Raw genomic sequence first — 22,185 nt, forward strand, 5'->3', positions numbered from 1 at the left:
GACCTAGTTTCCTTATGGGTAGCTATTTTCTTCAATATCAGGTCTTTTGTGGGTTGCAGATTTTTTTCGGCCTTCGCAATGTCTGGTCGTTTGTGGGTTTCAGAAACTACTGGAGAATCACCTGGAGTAGTTTGCTCGGCGATCTCAGTTTTTCGGTAGGTCAAACAGGGGGAAGGACCAGCATAGTACATGGTTTCAGGTTTAGGCGGAAAGGTAATATCGCGAGGGATTCCAGTCTTTCCGGTGGCCGAAATTCCCTTGATTTACCTTTTCGGGATGCAAAACTGCTCCCCTGGTGGTTTTCGGGTGATCACATGGCTCTCAAGCGAGTAGTGGTTTTCGCGAGTTTGGTGCGATTCCACTCATCTAACTACACGTGGCAGGGGGGCCAGAAAAAATACCGCCCTCATCGGACGCTATTGGTTGGTACTTTAGCACCATGCGATATCAATCCCAACCGTCAGATTTTGAGGGGCAAATCAACGGTCGGGAATGATCATGCATTTTGGTGGGGCTAGGTCGTTAAAAACTGAACGATTGTGCGGTGCAATATCATCCTCGGCCGTTGGATTAAGCGGGAAGAATGGACAGTCAAGATTAACAGAAGCTATTTTGGTGAACAGATGCGAGGATTATTTTAGGGATTTTGGCACGTAACTTTGTCTTTTGCCTGAATTTTTGGTATTCTAAGGGTTTAGTTTTATATGTGAAAGGTTGGGCGTTCATGCCTTTGGTAGTTAGAACTTAAATTTTCAGAGGTCCACAGAACTTTGTGGACAGTTGTACATTATGTAAATTATTTTATGGCTTAATGAAATAGAAGGACCAACTCTTGCTTCAGCAGAAAAAAAAAACATTCATCAATTTCTCATGCATAACTTCACCCAAGAATTGACTGTAGTTATACATGACGACAAGTTTGTCTTTTTTAGAAAATATTGACAGGTAGCCTAGGATAGCTTCATCTACCCATTGGTTTGATTGATATCCTAACGAACACAAAATTAGGGAAATTATGTGCTTGGCTCTCTCAGGGAACATAGATGATGGATAAGGAGGATTCGTTTTGGGGAGCTCAACATCTTCAAGGAGAAAGATCTCAAAAATTTGAGCTCTTTCTCAAGGGAAGTTCAACTTATGATATAGGTCAATTAAGGCTGCAGTGGATAAAAGGCTTAAGGAATCATTTTCAGAGATCATTAGCATTTTCTTAATGGTTTATGGAGTGATAGATATCAGAATGTCTTCATTCTGAGCTACCATTGTTCTCTGTAAAGGATTATACTTGGCTTGGCACCAGATAACTAAATCATGAAAGGAATAGGTATAAGGAAACATATATAGAGGTAGAAGGGATTGCCATAGGTTTATCTCATCCTTAGAACCAAAGTATGTCTACTTCATCCAACTATGAGATTCAAACATGTGGAATTCACATTCAGTGTCTGCAGCCTTGAAATATTGGTTGGCTAATGGGATATGGTCCAAGTTTAAGGCATCAAAGACCTTTGGGGCTTCCTGTGTTGTAGAGGAACTAGCTGAAGGTTTTTCTTTCTTCTTTGGAGCCATGATAAAACTAAAATATAGCATGGTAGAAAAATTATAGAGATATGTTTAGATTATGCATGTTGTTTGTAGGTTCAACAGTAGCATAAATCCGTGAAAACAGGAAAAGTTAATGAAATTGTGCAAGAAAAGTTGAAGAAAGTGGGTGTAATGGGGTGAAGGTATATTTATGAATGGATTAAGGTTATCGTTAGAGGAAATTCTTTATTGATTGGCTAATTAGGAATTTAATGTAGCAACACGAGGCAAGATTAGCAACGAGAGGAAATAAATGGCAAAAACGGATAAGCGCAAATAGATAGGTGGTAATGGTTGAGGGCACGTGCCATGGAGCGATTGGAGGCAGATAGTGCGGGAGGTGTTACCATTGGCATAGTATCGAGCAGCACAGGAAGGAAAGAAGATGGATTTCGGAGGTCGGTAAGGAGCGAGGAGGGTGCGAAGCACGAAGGAAGTGACACATAAGCGAGGGGCCCGTGAGGGAAAAACCACTTTTCGCATCCCCCCTACCATTATATCGTATCATGGCAAGGGGTGCGAAGAGGCTTCCGCATCGTTGATCTAGGCGGGGAGGCGGATCACGATTCGATTTCGCTCATCGCTTATCGCTTGCCGATAAAAACCTTTTTTCGTATATTTTTGATCAAAAGAATATAAACATGTTTATTTACAAAAGAATTAATCACCTTTTAAAAGGTAATTAAGAACTAATTTAAAAAATTAATTTAATTTGGACTCGTTTAGACTAGCTGCCCCTATTTAACTATTTCACTAATTTAAGCCTAATCTAATATAACTTAGGCAAAAGCTTGAGCATGTTAAGCTTTTTATTTTTCCTATTCTATCCTAATTTCTAATGTTCAACCAAGATTAAACTGTTTGGTTGAACTTATTCTCTAATCTAATACAAAAATTTAAATGATCTGATCAAGATTAAATAGTTTGATCTAAATCAGAAGAAAAACTTGTGGCATAGAAACAAGTTGCACACAGACCTTTATTTATTACAAATACAATTTATTTCATGAAGTGGCATTTAAACAAGCACACTTATATAATTTTTTTTATCTCCTTTTGATGGGGTTTTATTTCATCTCTTTTTTTATTTTCTATTTTTTCATATTTCCATTTTTTCTTTAATTTTAATACCCTCTTTTATAAAATAAAAACTAACTTATAAAAAATAAAGCATGTTACAACATCTCCTATGAACTTAGCCAATGGTTCACGTCACTTGAACCTTCTTTCTAAGCACTCCTTTTCTCCTCTGCTTCCTTTTGTTGCAAACAACTCAGTATCTCTTCAAATTGTCTTTACAATGACTAGACTTTGGGTGTCGGGCTCTGCCGATCATGCACCCATTACAATCAATAATACTTTTGACTTACGACTCTCAATTTCCTTCTGACTCCAGAATTTTACATTAATGGACCTTGGTGTACTTTGACTCTTAAATATTTATCTTTTTAATTACAATGACATCCAACCTTACTTGAACTCAACAACTCAATCAATTACATGACTCTTTGACTTGAATTTTGGAATTGGGAGACACTCTCATTTCAAAACAACTTGTGCAAAGACTTTAGCACTCATAACCTCTTCTTGATTTCATAATTATGACTCTCATCTCAAAACTCATGACATTCAAAAACTCAATAAATCAAAATTTTCAAATAGGAAATAAAAGACAATATAATCTCTTGTTACAAAACTTCCAATCTTTCCCTCTTTCAAAATAAATAAATACAATTCGTTTTACCAACTTTCCAAAATATGCCTCCTTTCAAATAAAATAAAACTCTTTTATAAACCTTTATAATCTTCTTCTTCATAAACTTTTGCTTTTCCAAAGCTTTTAAATCAAGGCACTAAAGGTGTTTCATTTGAACTTTAAAGAGCCTCTCGAATAAATAATTTTCAAACCTTTAAAAGCTTGGACACACAGTTCGATTCAATTTGATTCACTCAACGTGACTTCCTTTCAAAACAAACATATTATCCAAAACCAAATAAAACAACCACATTGATGAATTACCTTTCCATATGTCGTTCAATAAGTATATATGTGCTTTTCAAAAGTTTGACTTTCCAATAAGTTTTAACCTCATATAAAAGCCTTTTGTTTAAATCACATTTTGGTTTTATGCCTTCATGGATATACATAGCCCTTGCCCATCCATTCTTTAACTTCCTCTTCCAATAAACTTACACACAATTTAAACTTTGCGTTGACTTCTATTGTCTTACCTTCGTGGATTTCCAATGATGATGTGGTTGATACTGCCAAGCTATTTATCCCGTCTTAAATGCTATACTTTTGAAATCAAGTTTACTCTCATTTTTTGTCACCTATTTTTGAGAGGATGAACACCAAATATTTGTTGCTCAAAAGTTGTTAGAACGGCTAGAAAGGCTATTAACCCAAACCTCATAGGTAACAACGAACTGGTCATCTTATACAGTAAAGAAATTCTTTCTGGTCTCCTATAGCGATCCATGGAATTTATCCATCACAAAAATCAATCCACAAAAATCATTGGCTGCAAATCGGTGTGTTTCCTCTGTTCTCAATTCAATAGAACTTCGTTTATCTCTTATTTCAACCATAGTTGAACAAACAGTAATTAAAATTGACAACACCCTCACCAGACAATGACATGGCAGCGTAGACTCCAAATTCTTCCACACTTCGGCTATGCCGGATTGTGCATATTTTAATGAAGGCTCTTTCTAGACGTTTATATAATTGGTCACTCCAATAATCCACACAGCGGAAACACACGGCTCACTTAAAATCTCTGTAGATCACACTTCACCTGCTGTGGAGGATCTAAACCAAGTTTAGATGCTCATTCTCACCGTTCCAGCCTAGGAACTCGAATGCATGGTCTGTATTTCAGGTTCATATCAAACTGCTGCAAGATCTCTTCTTCATCATTGTAATCTCTAGGGTCCTTTGCAATGAGTGTTGTTGCTGCACAAAATCCGAACTTAGTGTTCCAGTAGACGGCCTAACATCATCATACGTTGGAGGAATTGCGTCAATTTGTCTCTTGGTTGCCAGTGTTCGATCCTTGGACTTGACGAGTGGGGCATAATTATTTGATACATGTGTTCCTGTTCCTCTTCAACGTCTTCAAATTACTGCTGCAAATTCAAACAAAACAACAATTCACAACTACACAACAATCGTGGAGCTATGATAACAAAAATTTGATGTAGGTCAAATAACATCTAGCGATAGGGTCTTCACAAATACACATAAAACTGAATTGAAATTCACACTAGGCATATACACATAAAAATTCTCAACAAATGATTAATTAATAAAGAAAATATTTACAAGAGAAATATTGGCCTCATACTTAGCCTCTCATTCCTCACACTCACTCACACACTTCTACATCTTACATGCCTCATAGGCTCACCTCAATTTATACAAATGGATCTGAACCAAAATAGGTTCTAGAGCCTCAACAAACTCACAAAATATCTCTCATAATCCATAAAATCTCTCATCTAATTCCTTATCCCAAGATAAGAGCTAACTAATCCATAATCCTCTCAAACCTTCCACAATGCTCTCAAATCTTCTCTATTTACAAGAAATATCATTCTCTATTAAAACTATTAGAAAAATACATTAATTAATTAAACTCTAAATTTGCAAACTAACTCCTCTAATAAACAATTGACCCAGGTTAGATGCACCTAGATCATCTCTCCTTTTTGGTGTATGGAAAAGAAACCATCCTACCTCTAAACATCTATCTCCCATCCCTTCAACTTTCTTAAGAGTTGCAAGGTAAGAATTTTCTTTTGTTTCAGAGTAGGATAGACACTCTCTTGAAGCTATGGGAAGAAAGGAGGAAAGCAAAAGAAACATTTTCTCTTCATCAAAATCGTATCAAGAGATGGTTTGACAAGAAGTCTATGGGGAAGAATGAATTTGGTGTGGGAGACTTAGTAGTGAAGTGGGATAAATCCCATGAAGATAAGGGGAAACACAATAAGTTTCATTCCCTTTGGATCAAACCAATTGTTGTTCGTGAGAAGCATGGTCACTACATTTGTCGTTTCCAATATTTGGATGGGAATATGGAATCTCTTCCTGTCAATGACCAAGATTTGAAACAATACTTTCAATAGCAGTCTAGGGTTCTTCCATATCCTATGTATATAGTCTTTCATTTTTGTTTCTTTTTCTGACAAGTTCAGTCTTTTCTGTCTCTTTTCATTCTTTTGAATAAGCCTCATGTGAAGTGTGTATTTGGTTCTAGTGCGTGTGGAAAAATGGAAAAGGGCCATGTGGCAATACAACCTTTGGATAACATTTAGTCCTTTTTCTTCATCTTCATTCATACCTTTTGGTCGATGATGTTTTGATGGAAAATATGATCCCTGCATAAGGAGATCTTTGTGTAGAACCATGATACCCATATTTATTCTAGCAACCTCAGTCCTACACTTGGTTCTTTGTGTTTCGATATTTTTCACGTTGATCCAATCAAGTAGAGAAGGACAAGGGGAAAATATTAAAAATCATACTAATATCAAAGGAAGGTATATGCTTCTTTGAACGAAAAACCTCTTCTACTCTCAATAATTTGGGATCCTCTTCCACCCCATGAAATATATAAGTACCTTTTCACAGTTCTATAAATCTAATAAATAAAGAGTGAAAGAAGAGAAAGGCTTCCTATGTAAATAGGTGAAGTAAGTAATTTCACTGGGGTGCTAACCAGGCTCACTGGTAGCAAAGCAATGCTTGTGTTCCTATAGTGAATTTTCCAAGTACAGTATAGGCCTATTGGTAGCAGAGCAACACCAAAGATGAAAAATCATACTCTAAATATCTTAAGCTCATGAATTATATTACCCTTCTCTTGAATCGAAAAAATTACGATATGATTGCTTTATGAATGTGCTCAGCTGAGAAAGGGATGAAGGGGAATATATCTATAACTGTGTTAAGTGGGGAAGCCAAACTAATCCATACAATGAATCAATACTTCTTGAGAAACTAGACCCTACATAAAAGTTAGACTAAGGAAGGGAAGCTGGATTTCTACCAGTGTGTCACCAAGAGTTTTCGTTGCTACAACAACCTCCAAAGTTTTGAGTTGCATCCAAACTTTGGATCCTGCTTTAACCTTCCATGTTGTCGACTCTACCAGTAAGATTCCTTCCATGTAGATTCTCTAAGTTTTCTAGTCCCTTTCGGAATAAAACCAAAGTGTCGTCTTTTGGCATGGGACGTGTTGTATATCACATAAGCATTGGTATGGATCATTTCAGGGGGTAAATTTGGTGTCAATGAGCCCTATTTATTGTCATCACAAAGTGTATCTTAAGTGTCACACTTGGAGGAAGTTGTTGTATTGTCACTACATTGAGGGGATTATGTTGTTCATGTGTACTGAGTGTTCAATGTTATTTCATAGATTGTTCCAAGTGTGTGATCATGTTTAAGTTTTGATCCTCCCTCACTTTGACCTCATTGATCCTACACCCAGTCAAATTCTGAAAAGTTCATGCCCGGTCAACTTGACTTTGCTTAGTCCCCTGTAACTATGCACTATGTAGTTTTAAACTTAAAGCTCATCCTTTTCCACTTGGAATTGCACAATGTGTAGTTCCTACCTCCATGGACTGCACATTACGTAGTCTTAGTGCTCAACCCTAGCCCCTTTAACTCCACAACTAGGTAGTCCATCCTCCCAGTTAGTCTCCTTTTGTGCACTATGCAATGGCAAGCCTCAAGCTATCATATTGCCGCCTTGAACTGTGCAATTATATAATCCCTAGGCCTCTCTCTCTCTTGTATTGTGCAGTGGGAAACTTCAACGCTCAAGACTGCCTCGCTAAGCTCCTTAACCATCTTTCCTAGGCCTCCAGAAACGCACATTGTGCAGTCTCGAGTAACAATCCATCACTCCTGACCTTTGGAACTATGAACTATGCAATCCCTAAGCCCACTTCTTAGTCCAACACCCAGTTCCATGTCAATTAGTGATTTTCATGAAGCATGTTAAACTAGGAGTTTTTAAGACTAATGTCATCTTATCATGAGTGGTTTTCAGTTGCATGTCTTATATCTTGTCATGATAGGATGATGATGAACGAGGGAAAGAAAGAGACCCTGCTAGAATATACCTATACAATTTCAAAGACAAGTCTATCATTGAATGAGAAGATGAAGGGACACCAAATTACAACAACAACTGAAGATCAAGATCATATGGAAGACTCCATACCTTCAAGCCTTATGGAGGAGTAATAATAAAATCATGTATCGTCTTTCAAAGAGACACAATAAATAATAACAGAAGGAATGGATTGACATTGCCACATTATCATCGAGTCCATGTCATCAATGTCATGTCATGTCTTGTCAATATATCATGTCAAGGTGTTATATGAGTCATCATTGGTCACATCATTTTTGGATATGATTATGTAATTTTTAATATATAATAAATGTAATGTAAAGTGGAAGTCCAAGAGTCACCTATAGAATGCGAAAAGTGACGAAGGAGTCAAAGGGTCATATGGAATTCAAAGAGTCATGAGGGTAGTCCAAGAGTCATAGGGGAGGTGAAGAGTCATGCCATTTGTTATATATACACCCTCATAGCTCAAGCAAAAGACTTTTCACCCTGCCTCCTCCCACTAGGCCTTAAAGAGGAAGATAGTTCTTTTGGAGGATCAAGTGGTAGCTCTAATGCCCCACTATTGGACATAGTGGTGTTCATTGTAGTGATGTATCTTGGAACTTTTGCTTAATACTTGAAGCTTGTTGAGATAACACACTTTCATGCGTATGGCATAAATGTTCTGAGACTATTCTTTGAATGTTTGCGATATATGTTGTTTTCATCCGTACTAAAGAAATTGAACTATTTCATTGGCTTTGGTGCTAATCTTGGTCAAGGTGTGCTGTGTTTGTTTTAACGATCATTTCTTCTATGTGAACTATTTCACTAATTGATCAACGGTTCTTTCATATATGTATGCTCATGTGTCTTTATTAACTTAGTATTATTACTATTCTTTTAAAGGCTCACTTTTATTTCCCCTATGGTGAAATAACCTTGATACATTCTACAATTGAACATTCCACAAGGCATACTCACTTCTTCATCCAAAAGTACATGTGCATTACTTTCTCTTGCTGATGATTGCACCAAAGGAAAATCTATTTGAAAATGGCAACTAGGCCTTTTTTCTGGAAGGGCTCCTACACCAAACAGTGCAAAGTCTAATTGGGAATTTTCATTGAGGAGACCCCTTGCATGTTGGAGGGATCCATCACTGTCAACAGAACCTCATCAATTTAGGAGATGGAGCATGATTTTATTTATAATTATTCGTGACCAATTTCCTAGTGGCCATATTTTTAATTTCAACTTTACCTAGCAGACTAAAAGCATGTTATAGATATTTAGGTTCAAAGAGACAAACCTCGAACTAGATGCCTTCCATTCAAGTTCCCATAAATAGGTCCAACAAATTATCCTCTAAACTATTATTTACTTCGAGAATCAACTTTTGGAATTGTTAAATGTTCTTTGTAACTGGACCTTTTTGTTGAACATTTACCAATTGACTAAATAATGTATTTCTCTTAATATCTCCATAATGTGCTATCAATTTCTTTTTAAAAATGGACCAAGATATAATATAATCCTTTTTCCTCTCACAAAGCCATTAATACCATACATGTCAGTCTTTTTCTAAAAAAATTATTTCTCCATCTGAAATATACATGTTCTAGGTTCATTGCCATTGAACTTCCTCATATTGATCTTCAGAATCTAATAGTTCCTTGGTGCTGACTTGAATCCCTAATGATGTCGGTCTTGAATTGAAAATTTGTAATTATGAATTTTGCAATTCAAAATATTTTCTCTCTAATTGTGATAGCATACTCCCCATATGATATTGAGTCTCCACACCATGCCTCTCCTCATGTTCATGGTTTCATTGGATCTCTATATCCCTTTTAGGTAGATATTTTAATAGAATGTTTTTTAGTTTTTTATTTATTCCTTGATGTAATTTTGTATATCTTCCTTGACATTTTGCTTTTCTTCCTTATTTTCATTCACGTTCTTTTGCATTTGATTCATTACGTCTTCCTTATTTTCATTCATTTTCTTTTCCATTTCATTGATCATTTATTTTTCAAGGTTTTCTTGAGAACTTGATAAACCCATCTTTTTCAACATACTACCATCCACTTCATTGAGTTTCTTCTCTTGTTGGGAGAACCTAAGTTCTAAGTCTCCACTTTCTTCATAAGTCGTAAATGAGTCTTAAAGAGGTTTAATTGGTATACTATATTTTTTATCTTTCTTTGGAGCCATGTGAAAAACAGTAGTAGTACTCTCATTTATCATAATTTTAAGTAACCCCAAAAATGGATCTTCTAAGTAAAATTTAAGTCACTTGTAAGCTACGCATCTTTAAAGCTTTAATTTAGGGAGTATATAAATGGCTAAATGCTTTCTTGATATATCATTGAAATTTGAGCCCTTCTGAATCTAAAAATTTGGTATGTAATACTCTGGTATGTCTTCTCTGAAATTCCTTAGGTTTGATTATAATTTGATGTGCCAAGTGAAATTTATGGTAACTTTCCCAAAACTTGTTTATTTTTCACCTCTTCCCATGAACAAACTTGCATAGTTCTACATGTGTCTAATTATTCAAATATAATTCTAAAATTTTCACATGAGGTACTTATCTATGTCTCATGAGATCCATGAATATTTCATAGTTTGAAAATCCCCAGAAAAGAATTTGTATCAAAAAATACCAAGTTAACCTGCTTAAAAATTATTTCAGTATCATTCGCAAATTCTAACTTCCACAAGGCATAACTCCGAACATATAGTGAAACAAACTTTGGAATTTGAACGAAATGTTTCCTGAGAATTCTCCTTAATATGATCCAAGTTTCACTATCTGATACCTCACAGAAAAATATTAATGTGAAAATTCCAAAATGACGTGTTTGAAATTATTTCTAGGAGCATTCAAGAACCCTAACTTAGAGCTTATATCCAAAATTATAGAAAAGAGATCTAAACTTTGAACTAGATGTTCAAGAGATTTCTCCCCGATATGGTCCAAGTTTCACCATTTGAAAGCTCACCAAAAGTAGATAAATTATAGTGAATATGTCAAAGTGACCTATTTGAACTTCATTTCAGGATCATTCAATAACCCTAACTTCCTTAGAGTATGTCATTGAAATATAACAAGCCAATATCTAAAGTTTGAACCAGATGTTAGCTAAGATTTCTCTTTAATTCTATTTAAGCTTTTCCTCTTGAACATCCTAGAAAAAAAATTATATCCAAAATGCCATGATGACTTGTTTGAAGCAACAAAACCCTAGAATCATGAGCTCTGATACCAAATGTTATGGACTTTGTGCCTTAAAAATAATAAGAAACCAATAGTTACAATCCTCTTTGAGGGGGAACCTCCTTTTACAATGAATACAATCAATACTATTTACAAGACAAGATTTGATGATCCTAATACTAGGTCTCATTAATATATATATATATATATATATATATATATATATATATATATATATATATATATATATATATATATATAGATATATATATAGATAGATAGATAGATAGATAGATAGATAGATAGATAGGAGATAAAGGGTGCAATTATAATAGAATGGGACCGTGAGAGGTTCTATCCTACATAACAATATAAAAATAGAAATGTAATCACTTAATATCTAGCGATTAATAAGGGGTTTTAGGGTTAACGTGGGGATTATATAGTGCTTAACATGAAGTTCCCTAATTGGGTTGGAAAAGAGAGTTGAATGCACTAAACAAATAAGCACAAAGTGTTGAAATGGATAGGGTTGCTAATGCACATGCATAAGAGTTGATAGGGTAAAAAACTGATCAAATATCAGGATAAAGATGAAAGGACAAAATCAAAATCAATTAAGAAAGTGTCAATATTCATTTAATCATTTTTTTAACTCACTTGTACAAGAAAATCTCTCCACGAGACAAAAAAGAGATATAAGTAAACATAGGTAAATGGTATCAAAATTCAATGCCACATTTTCATAAGCTAACACTCGCAGTGAGCTTCACTATGAGTCTTGGTGAGAGGAGGGGCTAAAGACGAGGATATTGAGGAGATAAACAATTGTAATCATTTTTTTTAATAAATAAACTATGTTTTTCGCCCCATTTTCCTATTGTTTATGTTATGCATAATGTTCATGCTTTTGTGATTTTTATTTTCCTAATGCTAACATTTCTACAAGTTTTAGGGTTTTGTGCATTATGGTTGTTTGTTTGCAGTTCATAGCTTTGAGGAGAAAGGAGTTAGATCACAAGGGTTCCAACCACTAGGAACAAGATCATAGGTCCCTCATCTATCTATCTATTTATTCTAGCTCTTCTTTGCTTGTATGTCAAAAGGGTTGAATAGATCATAGGTAAGATGTCTGTCATAGGTCTTGGAAAGGCCTATGGGATTAGTACTATGTAAACAAAGGAAAGTTCAAGAAAAATACTTACCACACTTGGGTGGACATATGTGACTCCACATCCACCAAATCCCAACATTCTCACAAGAAATGCTCGACATTCTCTATGTATTATTTTGCATTTAGTGTACTTATACAATTTGTCTATTTATATTTTTATCAAAGCATACCTATAGAATCGTAAATCAAGAACCATGTCTTCAAACCTCTATGAAGGTTTCATCACTGAAACAACATTATAAATACCATTTAATCCTTTTAGGTTCAATTTTGAGTCCTTGATTACGGCTCTAAAATTCAAGTTCTATTAAATTCTTTAATAGTGGTATTGCTAATGGACTACTATAATGGGAAGATGCTTCCAAATGTAAGGTTGAAATATATATTTAGAATAAGAAGAAGAGGAGAAATGCACCAAGAGAGAAAGAGATAATCTTTTGATTAGGAATATTAAGAAGAATAAAATAAATTTTCCATTGTAGAGGTAGAATTAAATTCAAGATTGCAGACGATACCCACCATAATTTTTGTATTCTTTTAATAGAATTTTAACCTATGTTTTTAGTTTTCATGCCATAGAAAATCCCATAATACCCCAGGATTAGATCTTGGGATTTTATTACCATATGTAATGGTAAAAACATTAAAATAGACACATACATATAAAGTATAATACATAATATTTTCATTCATTGCTAAATAATCAATAGAGGAATGAGTCATAAAGCCTAAAATTTGAACTGAACTAACTTATAATATAGGAGAATCAATAACCATTGAACTTCAACCATCATTTCTAACGGAGTCAAATTCACCAATTATAACAATGAATGGGGAGACAAATATCCTCCCATCCATCCTCTTAATAATCCTGATCGAGAGCCCACCAAGCCCTTATCAACTACCTATGCCACTTTTGTATCAAATTTTACCCATGCAAATGATTTCTTAGTTTCTTTTTCACAATACTAAATAGAATTATTCATGTGCATAAATGTAACAAGCTCCATGCTTGAATTCCATTTGTCACCAAATACTTAACCATACAGCTTTCAATTTTTTCTTTATTTAACATTTCTAATTTTATCCCTTTTCTTCTTTTATAATTCTATAGTTATTTTATTTGTAGAAATTCCTTGTAGATTCAAACTGCTAATTTTAATATGTTAGAATAATAGACTTGAATCTACTCTACTCATCAACGGAAACAATAAACAATCGATGAAATCACTAAGGATATAAGAGAAAGAATTCAATCACACATAACACAATAATTTTCTGGGGAAAGCCACAACTAAAAACCCATACTATTTGTATATTGCATTAATAAAAGAATATAAGAAGATTACAATGCTTTGCTCAAGCCCGAGCAACCTCTTCACTATCTCTATCTATCTCACTTCTTCCTAAACAAGCTCAAGCCAATACTTAACCAATTCTACTACCTGCAAAGCTCCTATTTCCTTGCATTGTTCCCTTGAAAATTAACCCATATTTAATTGGGAAATTCCACAATCATGAATTTCACAATCCTCATAGGTCTTCCTCTAATTTCACTGCACTGCCTGTACAATTCAAATGATTATACAACTGATAGTACATTATCCCTGAACTCCAATCTCAACTAGATCATTCTTGGATCTGACATGCATGAGTTAATTATGAGCGAATATTGATTTTACTGATCACTACAGGTTACACCCCACTATTGCAGATTACACCCCACTACTACAGGTTACACCCCACTACCGCAGGTTACACCCCAGTACAGTAAGTTACACCCCACTACAGTAAGTCACACCCCACTACTATAAGTTATACCCCACTGTTGCAAGTTACACCTCGCTACTGGATCTCCCACTAATTCCTCCATCAGTTGGAACTAGTTTAACTAACTTTAACTTAGTTAGATTCAATTAAGTAATTACAACTCAAAATAAACTCAACTAGTGCTCCTAATTGTAGGAGACACTCTACATGACTCTAGTTAGACCCTCAACTTGAATTAACTGAGCTAACTAAGTCAAATTAACTTACTTAACTATTACAGGTTGTCATGAGATGTGGAATTACAATTTATTCCCAATTTAATTCAAAGACAAATTCAATTAAGATTTTTCTTAATGCTATTTTTAACATTTCATGTTTCTATTTTCAACACTCCCTCTCAACAAGAAAGGAATTCAAATATATCCTGATCTGTTACCTTTGGAGTGTTCTGCATGAAGCACTTGTCACTATTGTTGTTGCTACTGCAACATCTGTAACCCAAAAAGAAACATCCAAACAAAATAAACTAAATCAATTGTGTCTGCAATTGTCTATTGGGAAAACTATGCTGCTATTGACTCTCCTACTCAACCTCCTTCTCTGATATCAACACTTCTCTACACTCCTTAGTATTTGACTGACATTGATCCTCCTGCTAGTGAACATTGTGGGCCCCCGTAACAAGGTAATGATCCATGAGACAAAAAACACCTCAATGGATCCTGACAAAATTTCTACACTCTTAAGACTATTGCTTCACTTCGCCCCACCTCTCACTTGGAGGTATGGATGCATGTGATCTCTCTTTCCACTTGCCTCAAAATTCCCCCCTACTAGAGGTCTCTGCTTGAGTGGATGTTTCCACTTGGTCTCATCTCTGCTTCTCCAATTGTGGTTGCTCCACAACTTACTGAGGCTGCTTCTGAGGCTCCATTTTGAGAGGTAGTTTATGCTCCCTCTCAACCACCAAATATTTAACCTTTTCCTTTCTCCTCAAGGCTTTGCATGCATGAGCTAAATCTGATCTATTGATATTGTTACTATTACTGCTTTGTTGCTTCTTCCACATTTTTGCTGCAACCTTTGCAATAATGAATCTAATCTCTCCAGATCCTAAAGCACTAACTTCCATAGGGTTTCTCCCTCTAAAACTAGACTCCCTCTCAGTGTCGATCTCCCTGTGGGAAATCTCATTGCTCCTTAATCTACCAATATCAATGATCACAAATCTTTTTTGTGTTACTAAACATTGGCTCGATTATCTGCCCACTAGTAGCCTTATAGCTCCATTAAGAAGTCTACACATAAGTTCTTATGGATCTTCCCTAAACTAGAGCTCCATCAATGTGCAAGGACAACTTTGAATTCTTCTCTTCTATTGTGATTTCAACTCCAATATCATGTAGAAATTTTACAAATCTATCTTTGATACCATGTAAAAATTTCTACAAATCTAGCTCTAACACAGTGTAGAAATTCCTTGTAGATTCAAACTACTAATTTCAATATGCTAAAACAATAGACTTGAATCTACTCTACTCATAAGCGGAAACAATAAATCATTGATGAAATCATGAAGCATATAAGAGAAATAATTCAATCACACATAACATAATAATTTTCTGGGGAAAACCACAACTAAAAGACCCGGCTATCTGTATATTGCATTTATAAAAAAAATGAAAAGATTAAAATGATTTTCTCAAGCCCGAGCAACCTCTATACTATCTCTATCTATCTCACTACTTCCCATACAATCTCAAGCCAATACATAGCCAGTTCTACTGTATGCCAAGCTCTTATTTCCTTGTGTTGTTTCCTTGGGAATTAGCCCATATTTAATTGGGAAATTCCACAATTATGAATTGTGCAATCCTCATGGGCCTTCCTTTGATTGCATGCACCACACGTACAATTCAGATGATTATACAACTGATAGTACATTGTCTCTGAACTCCAATATGAGCTAGGTATTTCTCTGATCTAACATGCATGAGTTAATTATGAGTGAATCTTCAGTTTACTGATCACTACAGGTTACACCCCACTACTGCAGGTTACAACCAACTACCGCAGGTTACACCCCACTACAGTAAGTTACACCTCACTACAGTAAGTCACACCCCACTACTATAGGTTACACCCCACTGTTGTAGGTTACACCTCACTACAAGATCTCCCACTCATTCCTCCATCAGTTGGAACTAGTTTAACTGACTTTAACTTAGTTGGACTAAATTAAATAATTACAACTCAAAATAAACTCAACTAGTGCTCCTAATTATAGGGGACACTCTACATGACTCTAGTTAGACCCTCAAATCGAATTAATTGAGCTAACTAAATCAAATTAACTTAGTTAACTATTACAAGTTGTCATGAGATGTGGAGTTACAATTTATTCCCAATTTAATTCATGGAAAAATAAAAATAGGATTTTTCTTGATGTTATTTTTAACATTTCTTGTTGCTATTTTCAACATTATTGTCATGTTATTATCATCGTCATCATCATTATTATTATTTCACAAAGGGGTTGGATCTAATGATGGAAAGGGGGGAACACCTTGATAGTGGTAAAACCCATGTACTATGGTAGTAGTAGATTTTAACTAAATTTTAAAATGTGGTAAATAAATTAATTGATTATTTTCTATAGTAAAAAATGTAAAAATTCAAAAACAATTTTATTTAAATATATCAGAAATATTTAGATTAAATATTAATAATGTTAAATATCTTCATATTTCATTAGATGACAAAAATAAATAAAACTTTTTCTAATTTCATAATTCAAATAACTTTATCATATTTAAAGCATTTTAAACAACCAAAGGGGTTATAAATTCATGACAAATGGATGCATTGTTAAGGCACTCCTTGTGATACGTCAAGTCACTACTTAAAATCCCCCATGGGTGGTCCTACCTGCCTAGCCTCCCAAAAAATAAAATAAAAAAATAATAGCCCCCAAGAGTAGCTCAATTGATAGTTGTGGTGAAAACAAAGTGTTATGTATCGGGTGCCATGAAAATTAATTGTTATAGACCAAGAGATTTGAGGTTCAAATGCCCCCTCCCCTCCCCTCACTTGACTTACCCATGTTTATAAAAGGGGCATATGTAGGAACCAAGGGGTTATAGTGGTAGTGACTGGAATTGACACTGTGTCATGCGAGAGCTATACATAGGCACCTAGGGGTTATAGTGGTAGCAATTGGAATCGACCCTGTGTCAAGTGAGGGATGTACATAGACACCTAGGAGTTATAGTAGTAGTGTTTGAAATTAACCTCGTGTCACATGAGTATGAAATCAACCAATTGCCAATTTCTACAATCAAATAAAATTAGGTAAATATAGGTAAATGGTATCATAACTTAGTTCCACATTGTGATAAGCTAACACTAGCAGTGAGCTTGATTATGAGTCTTGGTGAGAGGAGGGGCTAAAGACAAGGACCTTGAGGAGCTCAACTAAAGTAATCATCTGGTTTAATAAATAAACCATGCGTTCCCCCCATTTTCCTATTGTTTATGTCATATAAATGTTCATGCTTTTGTGATTTTGATTTTGCTAATGCTAACATTGCTACAAGTTGTAGGATTTGGTGAATTATGGTTTTTTGTTTGCAGGTCATAGGTGTGAGGAGCAAGGAGTTAGATCAAAAAGATTCCAACCACTAGGAGCAAGAAACCAACAATGTTTCAAATAAGGTATGCCCCTCATCTAGATACGATATGCATGCATGTCAAAAGGGTTGATTAGATTTTAGGTACAATGTGTGTCATAGGTCTTGGGAAGGCCTATGGGATTAGTACAATGGAAACAAAGGAAAATTCAAGTAAACTACTTGTCACTCTTAGGTGGACATACGTGACTCCACATCCACCAAAGCCCAACATTCTTACAAGAAATGCTTAACATTTTCTATGATTTTTTTTCCATTTAGTGTCCTTATACAATTTGGCTATTTAGGTTTTATCAAAGTATACCTCTAGAATTGTAAATTAAGCACCATGTCTTGGAATCTCTACGAGGGTTTTATCTATAAAACAACAATATCAATACCATTTAATTCTCTTATGCTCCCTTTTGTTATGTAACTAGATAAAAAGTAACACGTAAACATAAGGAAAAATAGATCAACAACTAGTTAATAAGCCACTTCGAAGGGGAAACCTCCCTTTACATCACATAAATGAACAATTCATGGATGATTCACAAGACAAGACCTCCTTGGTATATATAGGAGTTTAAAGGGTCAAACTATAATTAGGGCGTACATAACAATAATAATGTAAGAGAACAACAATAACAATAGTGGGCATCTATGGGGCACACAATAATAATATAGGGGCTACATTAATATTATAAGGACCTAACAAATTTTGAGTCCTTGATTACAGCTCTAAAATTCAAGTTCTATTAAGTTATTTAATAGTAGTATTGCTAATGGACTACTACAATGGGAAGATGCTTCCAAATATAAGGTTGAAAAATCTACTTAGAATAAGAAAAAGAGAAGAAATGCACCAAAAGAAAAATCATTGATTAAACGAAAAAATATTGATTAAAAATATTAAGTAGTAGAAAATAATTTTTCCATATAAAAAATAGAATCAAATTCAATATTAAAAAAAGATAATGACCATAATTTATATATTCTTTCCATAGAATTTTAGTCTATGTTTTTAGCTTTTTCATATACTCATAGACAATCCCATAAAACCTAAAAGTTAGATCTCGGGATTTGATACCATATATAATGGAAAAAACATTAAAATAGATACATATATATCAAGTATAATAAATAATATTTTCATTCATTAATGAATACTCATTAGAAGAATAAGACATAAAGCCTAAAAGTTGAAGCAAACTAACTTACTTCAATCATCATCTCTAGCTGAGTCAAAATCAACAATTGTAACAATGAGTGGGGAGACAAATCTCCTCCAACCATCCTCTTAATCATCATGATCAAAGAGCCCAGTGAGCCCTTATCAACAACATATGCCACTTTTGTATCAAATGTTACCCATGCAAATGATTTTTCGGTTTCTTTTTCAAAGTACTAAATAGAATTCTTCATGTGCATAAATGTAACAAGCCCCATGCATAAATTCCATTTGCCACCAATACTTAATCATAAAACTTTAAATTTTTTCCTTGACTCATTTTTAGTAATTTCATTAATTTTCACCTTTTTCTTCTTTTATAATTTCATAGTTATTTTATCGGTAAATTTTTTCCTTGACTCATTTTTAGTAATTTCATTAATTTTCACCTTTTTCTTCTTTTATAATTTCATAGTTATTTTATCGGTAATGTTGTTGTTATCATTATTATTACCCAAGACTGTCAACATTATGTCATTACATAATAAAATAGAATTATATTATTACGTTATGTTATGACAGACATAATAAATATACATAATTAAAACGTGTCTATAACAGTACAAAAGAAGTGGAAGTCTAAATCCGAACCGCAATCATGATAACCCTTACGTCAACATCTGCTGAAGAAACTTCTCCATGTTGTTGTACGATGATCCGCCAACCTGACCTGTTATAATTGCGCTGTCCCTTAGTTCCCATATATTTTTCCTCATAATTTTCGCTTCCTCGTCCTCTAGATTCATCAGTTTCCTCACTAATGCCTCCACATTTTCTCTAGAAACCTCCTCGTTCATCTCGAGTCCCACTTTCCACACATGATCAACAAATCTTCTGTTTGTCTGCTGTTCCGCAAAGAAAGGCCAGCAAATCATGGGAACGCCAGCGGATATGCTCTCAATCGTCGAGTTCCATCCACTGTGTGTCAGAAATCCTCCCACGGACGGGTGGGATAGCACTTTAATTTGCGGTGCCCAGGTAACAAAATACCCTCGGTCTTTGCTTCCCTCCATGAAATCCCGAGGCAGCACAGCAGATTTCCCCTGGACGAGATCGGGTCGGATAACCCACAAGAAGGGTTGGTTGCTGGCCTCCAAACCCCATGCAAACTCTATCAACTCCTCGTCTGATACAACTGTTATACTACCAAAACATACATATATCACTGACGATACTCTCTGTTTGTCCAGCCAATCAAGGCACTGAGTTTCCTCTTTCCATATGTTGGTGTTCACTGTTGTATCCCCTGCGGACAGTAAAAGAGGACCGATGGACACTACTTTTCCTGACAATTTATTATTGAGGTCCCTCAACACCGGCCCTTCTAAATCGTCGAAACTGTTGACCAAAACCAGTGAAGCCTGGAACGTGTTCTGTCCCTCGTTTTTAAAGTATTGAAACAAGTAATCCGAGGAGTCTGTTACTGTCATGAAGGTGGGCAGATCTTTGAGGCGCAGTGCTGTCAATCCCGGAATACAAGAGATGAGTTGGCCCTTGGATTGATCATGGGTCTCTTTCTCCTCTGTTCAAATATCCTCACCAAGGATTAGTACCACACAAATTTTACTAGTTAATCATTTGGGCGACTGGCTAATGCTTGTAAATGAAGTTGTTAGCGATTATTTGTCAACCGGTTACATGATACTGCTAGTAAGTGTGAAGTTACATGATAACATTAGAGGGTTTTTCAGTATAATAAATATAAAGTTATATATAAATGTAAAATTATATGATAACATCTTTCATACTATAGTGTGTAGAAGGCCTCTCGGCACAAAAATAACAACTTAAACTATCGAGCGCTTCTCAACACAAAAATAACAACCCTAAAGACCACACTGCTTTGTAGACCAAAAAAAATATGGCAAGCCATTAAAAATTGAGTAAAACATACCTTTGAAAGGGATGTACCCTTCGTCGACCAGCAGAGGCATATGGAAATAAGCAGAGAAACCGCAAGCACTAGGTGTCCAGAAGGCGACCCTCGGAATGCCATATTTGTCGGCGATCTGCTGCGCAAAAGACAGCATACCATCTGCAACAATGAAAGAGATGGGAGGATCATTGATGGCGGAATGCTTCACATTTTCCACGATTCTTTCCACATTGGGAGGGCCATGTTTCACCAGGGACTCGCAGAGTTCGGCAAGCTTCTGGGTGCGGCCGTGATCCGGTGGAAGGCCATCGGGAAAGCTGTCGAATCTGATCTCATCAGAAGGTTCGGGATTCAGGCGTTGGTGGTTGAAATCTGTGTTAACAAAGGTCACTAAAACATTTCTGGAGATGAGAATCTTGGCTAGCTGCATAAAGGGCTTTATGTGACCCTGTGCAGGAAATGGGAGTAACAGTGCATGAGATTTTCTACATTCCATATCTGCAAACAAAAGCAAAACCCAGAGCTTCAAAGTAGCTGCACTTGAATGGCTGGTCTTCCAAATTGATGGATTTCAGAAATGGTGGGAGAATTTGTAGAATATCGCAGTTATGTTATCAAGTTATAGTCAGACAAAACGGGAGGACTTTCGATTGACATATTACGGTGAATGTGTGAATCGAATCACTCCTAATAATTATCAAATTCTATTAGCGTTCGAACAAAATGCCATGGCCCCATTTTATTATTCCTTAAATTGCATGTTCACGTGACCCAGTTGTACAAATACGACAAATATATCAATTTCATTATGTGTGCAATTATTTATATTTTGGAATCAGATAGAAGCTTCGTTGAAATATTTTAATTTCGCTGATAAATATTTTATTTTTATTTTAAAAGAGAAATGATCATGAGTATTTTATTTTTATTTTGAAAGAGACATGATCCGTGGATGAGACATTGTCTATAAAAGTTTTGATGAGATATTTTAATTTCACTTCTCAATAATGAAATTATTTTATTAATAATTTTTATAATTAAATCAAGATAGGTTCTTTATAGATAATATTTCTTTTTTACTAAAAATATATATTTTTTTAAATAAAGAAATTATGTTCGCTATAATTTTTTTATTTAAATATAATCTTATGTTCGCTATAAGAATCATGAGAGAGACATCATTGATAGATAACAACAAATATAATAACACTAATCAAACATCATTAACAGTTCATATTGCAGAACTCTAACAGATGTACGTGGCTCTTATAAAGAACACCTACATATGTACGTGCTTTTAATACTTGACACTTGCATATAGAATCTGTACCTTTTCATTATATATATGTGATTCCCCTGAAGTAGATCTGCATATGTACGTAATCTTTCTGAAGAAAACCTGCATACAGATATGTAATCACTGAATCATGCCTTCACTGCAACCACAAAGCATACTACGCAACCATTATCGTCACACGTTCATGCCAAAGTATCATTACCATAAAAGATCTATCATTGTTAG

The 22,185-nt window shown here is 35.0% G+C and overlaps 1 protein-coding gene across 1 annotated transcript; it reads right to left on the reverse strand.

Moving 5' to 3' along the window:
* Positions 1-19,275: 19,275 nt before the first annotated feature.
* Positions 19,276-21,261, reverse strand: LOC149263479 (linamarin synthase 2-like). Its single transcript, XM_089387905.1, has 2 exons — positions 20,682-21,261; positions 19,276-20,309 (listed from the first exon to the last, which is right to left on the reverse strand). Exons 1-2 carry the CDS (start codon positions 21,157-21,159, stop codon positions 19,396-19,398), a joined length of 1,392 nt encoding a protein of 463 aa, XP_089244031.1. The 5' UTR covers positions 21,160-21,261; the 3' UTR covers positions 19,276-19,395.
* Positions 21,262-22,185: the final 924 nt, after the last annotated feature.

Source organism: Pinus tabuliformis, chromosome 6, assembly GCF_031772625.1.
Source record: "Pinus tabuliformis cultivar Carrire ecotype Pingquan chromosome 6, CPIR1, whole genome shotgun sequence".
In the NCBI taxonomy this organism is placed as follows: domain Eukaryota; kingdom Viridiplantae; phylum Streptophyta; class Pinopsida; order Pinales; family Pinaceae; genus Pinus; species Pinus tabuliformis.

Bases quoted from the DNA above. Each gene is read 5' to 3' on its own strand.
- LOC149263479 (XM_089387905.1), bottom strand. From the start codon at position 21,159: ATGGAATGTAGAAAATCTCATGCACTGTTACTCCCATTTCCTGCACAG. The intron at 20,310-20,681 runs GTATGTTTTACT...ATATTTGAACAG, and splicing joins AGGGTACATCCCTTTCAAAG to AGGAGAAAGAGACCCATGAT.